Source organism: Bubalus bubalis, chromosome 4, assembly GCF_019923935.1.
Source record: "Bubalus bubalis isolate 160015118507 breed Murrah chromosome 4, NDDB_SH_1, whole genome shotgun sequence".
NCBI classification, from domain to species: Eukaryota; Metazoa; Chordata; class Mammalia; order Artiodactyla; family Bovidae; genus Bubalus; species Bubalus bubalis.
In genome coordinates, this window is record NC_059160.1 from 50,475,241 (window position 1) to 50,487,271 (window position 12,031).

General features: G+C 50.8%; 1 protein-coding gene across 1 annotated transcript; it reads left to right on the plus strand.

Moving 5' to 3' along the window:
* Positions 1 to 586: 586 nt before the first annotated feature.
* CKAP4 (cytoskeleton associated protein 4) lies at positions 587 to 9,237 on the plus strand. Its single transcript, XM_006069582.4, has 2 exons — positions 587 to 1,171; positions 6,772 to 9,237. The coding sequence occupies exons 1-2, from the start codon at positions 716 to 718 to the stop codon at positions 8,086 to 8,088; spliced, it is 1,773 nt and encodes a 590-aa protein (XP_006069644.3). The 5' UTR covers positions 587 to 715; the 3' UTR covers positions 8,089 to 9,237.
* The last annotated feature ends 2,794 nt before the right edge of the window (positions 9,238 to 12,031 follow it).

The window sequence follows — 12,031 nt, forward strand, 5'->3', positions numbered from 1 at the left end:
GTCCCAGTTGACCCAGCCCTCCGCCCCCTCCCTGTGGCCACCTCGGCAGCCAGTTCCCGCCTCCTTAGACCCGGCCCGGCCGCTCCCCATCTCGCCCCCTACAGCCGCCTGCCCTGACCTCCATTGACCCGGCTGGGATACCATCGTCGCCCCCCGCTCCCACCGTGCCCCAGTAGACCCCGCTCGGCCACCACCCTCCCCTCCGCCGAACCCCCAACCCCTGGACCTTTTTACAGGGCCGCCCCTTTTCCTCGGCCACCCTCATCCCACCCCGGCTCCCGTACACCCGGCTGGGCCACCGCCTTCCCCTAGATCCCCTCGCCCTATCCCAGCCTCCGTAGACCCCGCGGGGCCGCCCCCCGCTCGGCCCTCCCTCTTTGGGGTCGTGGCGGCAAGGGGAGGGGCCGCCCGCCGGCCCCAGCGTGCGTGGCAGGCGCTCCGGGCTCGGCTCTGCCGGCCTCCCTTCCCGGGAGGCGGGGTCGGCGCCGCGGCGGCGGCGGCGGCGGAGGCAGGCCCCCTCCTCCTTCCTCCCTCGCCCGGCCTCCTTCCTTGCCCGCCCGCCCGCTCTCGCTCTCTCTCTCTCTCTCGGTCGCTCCGACGCCAACAGCGCCCGCGTGCTTCGCCCAGCCCCGGGGGAGCCCGAGGAAGTTTCCCCGGCCGCGCGCCCCACTCGCTCGCCTCGCAGCCCGCGGCCTCAGCCGCCGCCGCGCCCGACATGCCCTCGGCCAAACAAAGGGGCTCCAAGGGCGGCCACGGCGCCGCGAGCCCCTCGGAGAAGGGCGCCCACCCGTCGGGCGGCGCGGATGACGTGGCGAAGAAGCCGCCGCCGGCGCCGCAGCAGCACCCGCCGCCGTCCGCGCCGCACCCGCAGCAGCAGCACCCGCCGCAGCATCCGCAGAACCAGGCGCACGGCAAGGGCGGCCACCGCGGCGGCAAGTCCTCCTCCTCCTCCGCCGCCGCTGCTGCCGCTTCGTCCTCCGCGTCCTGCTCGCGCAGGCTCGGCCGGGTGCTTAACTTTCTCTTCTACCTCGCCCTGGTGGCGGCGGCCGCCTTCTCGGGCTGGTGTGTCCACCACGTCTTGGAGGAGGTCCAGCACGTCCGGCGCAGCCACCAGGACTTCTCCCGGCAGCGGGAGGAGCTGGGTCAGGGCTTGCAGGGCGTCGAGCAGAAGGTGGGTACCCAGGCCCCCAACCTCCGTGCTCCCGGCGGCGGCGGCTCCCGCACCCACAGCCAGGCCCCCTCGTGCCCTCCCGGCGGGGGCCCTCGCCGGCCCAGGCCGGGTGTCCTCCGCCAGCGGCTCGGGATCCCCTGGCCCCGGCCCTTTGGCTCCGAGGCAGCCCCCAGACCCTCTTTGTTAATGGCCGCTGAGGAATCGGCCCGAGGGATGGACCGCTTCGAGGATGTTTCGGCCGCTTGGGAGGGTGGGCCAAGGGCCTGTCACAGGATATTAGCGGTGACCTGTAAGGAAGCCGGCATGCTCTGGGGAGCTCATTCTTTTTGGATTAGGAACCGCTGAATGGGCAGAGTTGTCTGAAGAGGAGCTTGGAAGGGAAACCAGCGCATCCCTGGAAGCCTCGGGCAAGGCCGCACCTCTGCTCTCCCCGTGGGAGACATCTGAGCCAGATTTTAATAGACCCGGAGCCCGGGGAAAGAGAAGCTAGTAATGTTACTCATTTGTATGGTTCTGATGAAATATTTCATCTCGTTAGGCCCCCTGCGTTTTATTAGACTAGTGTACCTAAGTGGGCCTTGGAAGTATGATAGCATATTTCAGCCTTAGAGGAGAGGAACGGCCAAAGATACTAGGTCACACTGGTGAATAATACAGAGGTACATTTATATGGTGTTTAGAGGGCTTACTCACTTATTATCTAATCCTCATAGCAACCTTGGGAGGGAGGGAAGGAGAGAGGACTGGCAGTTTTGACTCTGTTTTCCAGACCAGAAAATTGAGATTTAGAGCTTAATTGACAAAGACCGCAACTGGTGAGTGGCAGGTTGCATGACAGCCTTGAGGCCACTGGGGCCTGTTTCAGGTTCGGAGGGACCCACCTTTCAACAGGAAGCTGCTTAGGGTCTACCTTTTCTGATTTTTCTTTTTACACCAAGTGCAGCTCCTTCAGCCTCATTCCCCCTCCTCCGTCCTCCACTCATGTCATTGCTCAATGAAACTTGGTTGCATGATTGAAACAAAAAATCCCGCCACCTCTTCTGAGCCCGGAACTGCTGCCTCCTTTTCCCAGCATGCTGCCGGCCCTGCCAAGTTTCTATTGACTGTGTAGAATATGCGGGACTAGGAATTTCCTCTTAAGACTGGCAGAGCAACTGGAGTGAGTCATTTTGCTCCATGCTGCAGGCCAAGGGAGGTGACTTTTCGAAGGGAATTAAGTAGGCAGCGCTGCTTTGCCTATCTGGAATGTCAAATCATTCTTAAAAAATAGACATACTCCTGATGTATCATCAGTAGGCTCTTTGTTTCCTGTCTTGATCCACCCACTTACCAATCAATCATAATATTTGGTGAAGTCTGATAGTCGCATGGCTCCTGGTAGGCCCTGTGGAGGGTACGAAGGTGCAAAGGACAAATCCAATTTGTGAAGCAGCCCACAGGCAGGTTTTGGTTGAGGGTGACTGCTGTGTGAGTTCAGAAAAGAGAGAAGGTGGAGTTTGCCCAGGCCTGTGACCCGGTGGCCAGCGTGGTACCAGTCTAGATCTATATGGTGGTGGATAACTGTTGAGAGATGGCATGAGGAACACACAGGCTTGTTTGGCAGACTCTACATGGCCATCCTGCCTGCAGCAGAGTAACATTTAGGAGGCTGTAAGAGGGTAGGCTAAAGATGAGGCCCAGATGGTGGAGGTCTTGAGTTGAGGCAGGAGAAAGAAATTGAGGTTTATTCTCTCTACTTCCTCCCTGTCCCCTCCCTTATTCTTTCATCTGGTTCCCACTCTTGCTCCATCTCAGCTTTGTACAGATTCCCTTTTCTTTTGGGTACTCAGTTCTCCCATCTCCATAGTAAGGGGAATACTCTTTCCAGGTTTTCAAGAATCCACCTGGCTGTAAACCATTGAAATTATGACCTTTCTTTTTTAGTAGTGTAGAGGCTCATATTGAATGCCTCATGTTTGTTGTGCATTCATCTGACTCTCACGCTGCCAACAGGTACTGCTAAGTACTGATATGATCCCCTTTTCACTGGCCGGGAAGGTGAACACCAGGAGGCTGAGTAACTCGACATGGTTACACAACCAGCGGTGCTAGGATTCAAACTGCAGTGAACTCCTAGAACACGGTTCACCACTTACTATTCATTTTGCCATCTTTCCCATGCCTTGCTTAGTACCTGGTAGGTGCTCAATTAATCTTCATTTCATTGACTTGGAACATTTGCCACATAGGATCTTCCATTGCATGTGGTCACTTCTTTCTGGATCTCCAGGGTGGCCAGTAGATTTTACTTTGCCTTAAGGAGTGAGTAGTGATGGATAGTCCTCTGACAAACTAAGTTTGAGCACCTTATTCCTCTGAGGATGAGGGTTTGGTTCTTCTCAGAGACATATTCTTACTGTATTGTTATTATTCATAATTAGTCTTCACTGTGGGCCACGTGTTCCCAGTTACCCTCTGAGACGTGAGCACCACTGCATAGATAGGCCAGCTGAGTCTGGAGCAGTTGTGTTACTCATTCAGGGTCACGTGCAGACCCTCGGTGGTGGAGCTGGGGTTGGAATCTGAGCAGTGTGACTTTGAAGCATGCTACTCCACTGCCCTTTTGGGTGCCCACCTGATCTCGTTCTCAGATGCTCTCAGTTCTGGGGCATGGCCCAGGTCTGCTGAATGGGCTGAGAGGCTGGCCTGTTCTTATCCTGAAGATTCAGCAGGCACAAATAGGCGCAGGGCTTCAGAAACCCTGGTTCTGCTCTAGGCCCTCTGAAGGGCTTGGGTTGCCTTGGCAGATCCAGGGTGGCATACAGTGATTTTAGGAGTTGGCTTAAGGCCGGTGGGGTCAGTTGAATGAGACTAAGAGCTGTCTGTGGGCGAGTGAGTTCTCTGGTCATATTTCTTTGTTCTCTCATCTTGCTCTGGGCTAGGAGTCATGGCTTGAGGCTGAGCAGCATTTCTAGGCTCTCAGTGCACTTTGAACATGCTTCTGCCCAGGTGTATCACTGGAGGCCAAGAGTGCACTTTCTAAACTCAGACATTCTTGGCTTCTGATGCTCAGCTCTACCACTTCCCAGGTTCCTGCTTTGTAAAATGGGGATCAATAGGTGCTTCCATGAGATTATTATGAGGGTGGATTGAGATGATGTGTCTTAAATTTGCATAATTATTTACATCAAGTTCCTGTTGAATATCAGCCACCACTAACTAGTCTCTCACCCCTGCCTCTACTGTGAGCTCCTTGAGGGCAGGGATCCTGTCTTAGTGTCACTCTGCTCGGGCATCTTGTCCACCACTTAGTGGGCATCCCACATATGCTGGGGAAACAATCACTGCATATTGATTATAGTGGGGTCTTTGCATGTGAAGATGAACAGCTCAGAAGATGAACAGCGCCAACATAGGGAGACACTGTCTGTGCTCTTTTCATTGGTTTCATCTGTCATTTCTGATCTAGGTCCCTTCCTAGCCGTCTGTAAAGAGCCAGTCCAGGTTAGGAGTGACAGACGGGTTGGGGGAAATGGACCAGCCTGGGCTTCTTCAGGCCTTGCTCTGTAAATTCATTCATTCTTTGATTCATTCAGAAAACACTGATGAACACCTACCATGTTTCAGGTACTGTGCCTACCTGTTGACACCTCTGTTGTGAAATCTGTGCTTAGAACAGGCAGATTCTGTGATTGAATAACCTAATTTCAGAGGAGAGCTGTCTCTGGAACCTTCTCAAGGTGTCCTTTATGACTCAGGTTATATTTGGTTGAGCAGGCAAATTGTCTAGTATTCTGGAGTCCCTGAGAACCTTATTCTAATCTGCTTTAAAATCACAGACTGGTAGAAGCAATAAAGGACTTTAGAAATCGATTTGTTAATAGATGAAGAACTTGGGACTTGGAATTTGAGTGTGACTTCCTTGTGCTCACAGAGCTGGTTATTGGTGGAACTGGAACTAGAGCCCAGGGTACTGTTCCTAGTCTGTAGTGTTTGCCCTTTGTCACTGGGCCAGGGGTGGGCTAGGAATCTCCAGACGGCTGAGCTACTCCAGAAGGATGCAGTGGTAATGAAGGTGACAGTTACTGTTTACAGGTTGCATGGAGGTAAAGAATCGACTTGCTAATGCAGGAGACACAACAGATGCGGATTTGATCCCTGGGTCAGGAAGGTCCCCTGGAGGAGGAAATGGCAACCCGCCCTAGTATTCTTGCCTGGAAATTCCCATGGACAGAGGAGCTTTGAGGGCTATAGTCCATGGGGTCGCAAAGAGTCTGAGCGACTGGGCACAGCTATGTGTTAGGCCCAATTTAAGCGCTTTATATATATTAACTCACTTTATTCTCACAAAACAAGCTAATGAATTAGATACTATCTTTGTTTCCATCCTGTGGCTGAGGAAACCAAGGCATAGATATGCGAAATTACTTCCCCATGATCACAAAGCTAGGAAGTGTCCAAGCTAGGATTTGAGCATAGGTGGTCCCATTCTAAAACCCATGCTATTTTTTTTTTTAAAGCCCTTCATTATGGAAATGTTCAAGCATTAAGAAAAGAAGAGATCAATATAGTGAACCCTACTTTCAATAATCATCAATTTTTTCTATTTTATTTAATCCATTCACTACCCCTTCCTCCTCTCATTTTGTCGTGCTTAGTTCTGCTCAGCAGTTCTGACTGTTTTGGCAGGCTGTTAATCATCATACTCTCAGCCTCTCAGGACATTAAACCTGCTCCCTGGAGTGGTTCCCAGGTCAGACCCTGTTTAGGGTAGAATTTATTTAGAATGAATGTATAGTGGCAGTCAGTATCATAATGTGTTCACAAGCCAGAAAATGCTAAGGGCCACTGGTCCACTGATCACATTTTCAGTTGAGGACGTGATTTGTTCAGGGCCAAAGAGCTAGAACTACCAAGTAGAGACCTGAACCTGGTCTCTTGCCTTCCTGCCCAGTGTCTCCCATGTGCCTCAGCTTAGTTTCTGTGAAAACTTGGGACCTTTCAGTTGCAAGAGCTACAAATTCAGCTAAAACTGCCCTAAAGAAAGATGGAGGGAGGAAGAGAGATAATTTATTGGCTCAAACTTACTAGTTCCAGAGTAGATGCCTTCAGTATGGCTGTCTCCAGGGATTTAAGTTGTATCTTCAGAACTTGATCTTGCCCTCCCTGAGTTCTGCTTCCTTCTGTGCTGGCTTGATCTGTAGGCAGGCATTGATCCTGTGCTGGTCTGAGCTGTTCCAGACTTCCCTCATCCTATAGCTAGCAATTCAGTAGAAAGAGCTTTCTTTTCCCAGTAGTTTTAAGAGAAGTTATGCAATTGACTTGCTGGCCTGGCTTAGGCCACATGCCCATCCCCTAATCACTGTAGTTCCAGGACAGGGTGGGGAAGTGGGTGGATGGAAAGCATTGATTGGTCAGGCCTAGAGGGCTTGTAGTGGAGCCTTTGGGTTGGTCCCCCAAACCATATGGGCTGTGTGTAAGGATGGTTCCCCAAAGGAGAATTATGGTGCTGTTCTGTTGGAGGAGGGACCTTTAAGCTGGGCAGATCAAAAGAAATATAGCTGAATTGCATAAAACCCTTCAGCAGTTCTCTGTGGTTAACATCTGTATTTTGGTTATAGGTGCAGTCTCTGCAAGCCACGTTCGGTACTTTCGAGTCCCTCGTGAGAAGCTCCCAACATAAACATGATCTCACAGAGAAGGCTGTGAAGCAGGGGGAGAGTGAAATCAACCGCATCAGTGAAGTTCTACAAAAACTCCAGAATGAGATCCTCAAAGACCTTTCTGATGGGATCCACGTGGTCAAGGATGCCCGGGAGCGGGACTTCACCTCCCTGGAGAACACAGTGGAGGAAAGGCTGACGGAGCTCACGAAGTCCATCAATGACAACATCGCCATCTTCACGGATGTCCAGAAGAGGAGCCAGAAAGAAATCAACGACGTAAAGGCCAAGGTCGCCTCTCTGGAAGACTTGGAGGGATACAAGCAGGATCTGAAAGCCTTGAAGGAAGTGGTTAAGGAAATACAAACCTCGGTGAAGTCCAAAGAGAAGGACATGGAGGCCCTGAGAAGCGCCATCCAGACCATGGAGTCGGATGTCTACACAGAGGTCAAAGAACTGGTGAGCCTCAAACAGGAGCAGCAGAGGTTCAAGGAGGCAGCCGATTCGGAACATCACACCCTTCAGGCGCTCACGGAGAAGATCCTCCGGGCTGAGGAATCTGCCGCCCATCTCCCCGAGGAGATCAGGAGACTCGAGGAGGAGCTCGGCCAGCTCAAGGCCGCAGCCCTCCGGCCAGAAGAAGACGGGGCCTTCAGACCCTCCGAGGCCTTTGAAACGCTCCAAAAGGAGAGCCAAGGCTTGGACTCGAGGCTGCAGAGCGTGGAAGAAGGGGTGCAGGCGGCGCAGGCAGCCTGGGCGCGCCAGGGCGAGAGCCTGGAGGCACTGCGCGCTCAGAGCGAAGAACAGGCACGGCGCCTGGCGGAGCTGCAGGAGCGCGTGGCCGGCCTGGGCCCCGACGCTGACGCCGAGGGCGGCCTGGCAGGCACGGTGCGTGGCCTTGGCGAGGCCCAGCTCTCACTGGCCGGTGATGTGGACGAGCTGAAGCGCCGCGTGGCCGAGCTCCCCGGCGCTGTGGAGGCTCTGCAGAAGGTGCAGGAGCAGGTCCACATGCTGCTGGGCCGCGAGGCCACCGCTGCGCCCCCCCAGGACCTGCTGGACAGACTCTCCTCTCTCGACAACCTCAGAGCCTCCGTGGGCCAGGTGGAGTCGGACTTAAAAGTGCTTAGGACTGCTGTGGACAGTTTGGTCGCGTACTCGGTGAAGATCGAGACCAACGAGAACAACTTGGAGTCCGCCAAGGGTTTGCTAGAGGACCTGAGGAATGACCTGGATAGGTTGTTTGTGAAAGTGGAAAAGATTCATGAGAAAGTCTAAATGGATTGCGTGTGCAGGGCACGGATGGCCAGTGCAGTTTTTCATGACCAAAAAAAAAAAAAAAAATGGCGCCCCCTCACCTCTCCCCCCACAGCCAGGTCCCCCCACGACCCGCACCACCAGGACCTCCCGGGCCTTCCATGTTTTTGTGCCCGGTTAACTTATTTATGATGGTTATCACGCACCACGGGTTGTGCAAAAGTCTTCTGCTTCAGCTTTGGGGCTGGGGACCGGTTTCCTGAAGGCACTGTTTCTGTGCCTCAGAGGCACCTTCTAGAAGGGATGTCTCTTCCTAGTGTCAGGGAAGAACCGTGGTGGCTGCAGTTGAGGATTAACAGAAGCAGATTAACCTCAAAAATCCTGCCTGGCTGGCAGATTTCAAGCAAAATGTGGGGGGGAGGAGGTACTTTTCTTTTTAATTGTCTTTAAGGAAAATTCATTTTATTTTTATTTTTTTTTTAGTACTTCTGGCCGAGGTTTTCATGAGATGTCACTCACTTCTTGTCTTCCACTTCAAACTGGTTACAGCTCATTAAGGTCAGCTCTGAATTGAGAGGGGGACAAGCCCTCCGTTTTTAGTTGCATCAGCTGCTTGATGGTCGCCTCTGTGGGGAAAGGTGTCTTTTCCATTCCTGAACCATTTCACGATCTCAGTGGTAACTATGCAAAGAATTCAGCCGGTTCTGAATGTGAAGGCACAACCCCCCACAGAGTCCCCTGTGGCTGACCTGTGTCACCTCTTGATAAGGCCCCAAATAGTGCGTTCAGAATAAGGGTTTAGAATCCCTGAGAGTCCTTGGATTCCTTCAGGAAGTGTATTACGAGAGCTGCTCATAAAGGCATAGACTGCCTCCCCAGGGAATGGAGGCCACCGTCTCTCTTTTATCACAATGTTCTTGAAGAGGTTTGCTGTCAGCAGACCCCATCCATCAGTGAGAACCGTGTGCATTTTCTGTAGCCATTTGCTGTTCCCCTTCCCCCTTTGAGCTGTACTGTTCTTTAATGGCTTTCTTGCCCTTTAAAAAAGAAAAAAAGAAAAAAAAAAAAGGAAAAAGGAAAAAAAGGTTTGTTTAGTTTACTGTGAAATGAACTGTATGGCTTATTTACAGTATTTTTAATTCTTAATAAAACACTTGAGCTTTGTTATGACTTTTCCAGAGTGGTGGTTTTCTGAGAATTTGGTAACTTTTAATGATGTATTAGTGTGCAGTATTCAGAATTAGAAAGATGGGTAATTTTCAATTGTAAAATTTTTTTTTTTTAATTTTTCAATCAAGATGTCCTCCCTGTTAGGCCTGGGCACCTAGTTCTGATTTGACTATTAGCAGTTTTCTTTATAGGTCATTGCTTGACCCCAGTGCTTAACTATAGCAGAGGGTTATAACCCTGGCTTTCTGTTAGACTCTTGGAGCCTTAAAAAATACCTGGGGCCCCTCTCCATAGATTTTGGATTCAGTGGGTACAGAGGGCTGGCACTAGCATTTTAAAGGCCTCCTAGCTGAGGGACTTCCCTGTGGTCCAGTGGCTAAGATTCTCTGCTCCCAGTGCAGGGGACTCAGGTTCGATCCCTGGTCAGGGAGTTAGATCCCACATGTCACAGTTAAAAGAGCTTGAAGGCCACAGCTAAGACCTGGTGCAGCCAAATAAGGAAAAATAAATGTTAAAAAAAAAAATCAGTAAAGTTTCCCTAGCTGATTCTAATGTGCAGCCAGGTTTGAGAACCAGTGTGTTGATTCATCTGTGTGACCTTTGGCCCCTGTGGAAACCTAGGAATGTTGACTTCTCAGGTTGCCATACACCTACCACTCTATAACAAAGGATACCGTTCATTGAATTGAGTACCTGTCTGCCAGGCATGGTGCTTAGCACTTCATAGGCCTCTGTTTATTCCTTCTAATATTCCCTGGAGGTAGGCAGTATCATTCCCCGTTTTATAAAGGAACAACAGGCTTGTAAATAAGCACAATGTACAGTCATTAGCTAGGAGAGGGCAGGGCTGAGGTTTGAACTCAGTCCCTGCTCTTAACTGTAACAGCATCCTCCACCTTCCACCAGCACAAGGGCAGGGCTGCATTGACCTGTGCAACACCTCCTGTCTGTTGGTTCAGAGACTGCATGAGCTCTTTTCTCTCCCAAAGGGAGAGAGGGCGCGTGGGAGACCAAGACCTGAGTGCATGTGGACCTTCAAGCTTCCACTCTGACTGGAGGGCCTCTCATCTCTGAACTTCTGTCGGTCATTCTGCATCCTGGGGTCAGCATCCCTAAGCCTTCACAACTCTTACTTTTCCCAAAGCAGTTTGCGCATCAAAATGGGCCCTTTATTAGTGTTAGCTATCATATCTGTATTTTTATTTTAAAGTCAAAGAGTTGATACGTATGTTTTAACAACTCATTTTGCCCTTTTTGGGGGAGGGTGCTGAGCAGGATAAAGCCCCATGTTTGGAACAAATTAAATTCTGATTCCTTCTCAGGTCAGTTGGTTGCATCAGGCATATTCTTGCTCTTTTGCCTTCGTTTCTGCAGTCCTTAATCTCTGACTGTGGAGTAGTTTAATATATTTTCATTTAATATTCATAGTTGAAAACATCTACTAGGGTCAGAGAAGTAATTAGATATAAATTCAAGTGGTAAAGATAAAAGGAATGCATTATGAGATCTTACCCCAAATAATCACAATTCAGTCTTCCTCATGTGTCTGCTCACTTATTCATTCAATGGACATTTGTTGAGCCCATAGCCAAACATTTTGCCAAATATCAGTGAATTCAAGATGGACCTGACAAGATCCTTGTCTTTCAAGGACCTATAGCTGAGTGGAATGGGAGTGACAGTCTTGAAAGCTGGTAGATGGCGTAAGGAATCACAGGTGCTATAGCCAGGTCTAATTCGGTACAGAAGAGAGAGTGGCAAGTTTTGCGAGAGTTGGGCTAGGGTGGTTAGAATAGATTCGCAGAGGCCTGCGGGAAATCAATTGGAATGTGTCCGTGAATAATGGGAACACTCAGGAAACATGAGGCTGCCCCGCCCTTTGAACAGGGGATAGGCACAAGTTACTGAAGGCCTTGATTAAAGTGGATGATTCAGGGACTTCCCTGGTGGTCCGGTGGCTAAGACTCCATACTCCCAGTGCCAGGTACCCGGGTTTGATCCCTGATTAGGGAACTAGATTCCACATGCCACAACTAAAAAGATCCTGAATGCCATAATGAAGATCAAAGATCTTACATGCCACAGTTAAGACCCAGTGCAGCCAAATAAATAAGAATAAATAACTAAAAAACAAAAAAAACTGGATGACCTGGCACCAGGATAATCGACTGCAGTGAAATTCCCCAGGCAAGACTGGCAGCATGCTGGTAAGGAAAGTGCTACCGTGTCGCATGGCACTTAGGATGGTGATGATACCTAACAGGATGACTGTGAGGGCTGCAGGGGGCCATGGGTGGAGAGGGTTTAGGTTAACACAGCATCTGGCTATAGCAAGAACTCCAGGGCTCATGTGCAGCCACACCAGAGGGTGAAAGATTGAAATACTTCTGTGCTGCTTGGTAAACACCTGCAGCCCCGAGTGCCTTCTTTTGGGACCACTAACCTTCTTACAGTCTGGCAACTGGCTAAAATATGGATGTACTGGAACCTCTAGGACAGTGCTTCAGCCTCATGGCCAGCATTAATTCTGATGACTGCACACCCATGCTTTGACAGTGGTTAAATATTTAGAAATCACCCTATGTTTTCCACAAGAGCCTGTGGAAAAGACCCTGGAAAAGGCTCTGATGCTGGGAACGATTGAGGTTAGGAGGAGAAGGGGCGTCTAGAGGATGAGATGGTTGGATGGCATCACCAACTCAATGGACATGCATTTGAGCAAACTCTGGGAGATTGTGAAGGACAGGGAAGCCTGGCAGGCTGCAGTTCATGGGGTCATAAGGAGTCAGACATG

What these genes read in the sequence shown, in the direction of transcription:
- CKAP4 (XM_006069582.4), top strand. Translation starts at nt 716, where the DNA reads ATGCCCTCGGCCAAACAAAGGGGCTCCAAGGGCGGCCACGGCGCCGCG. An exon ending in TGCAGGGCGTCGAGCAGAAG is followed by an intron (nt 1,172 to 6,771) that starts GTGGGTACCCAG and finishes TTTTGGTTATAG; the next exon opens with GTGCAGTCTCTGCAAGCCAC.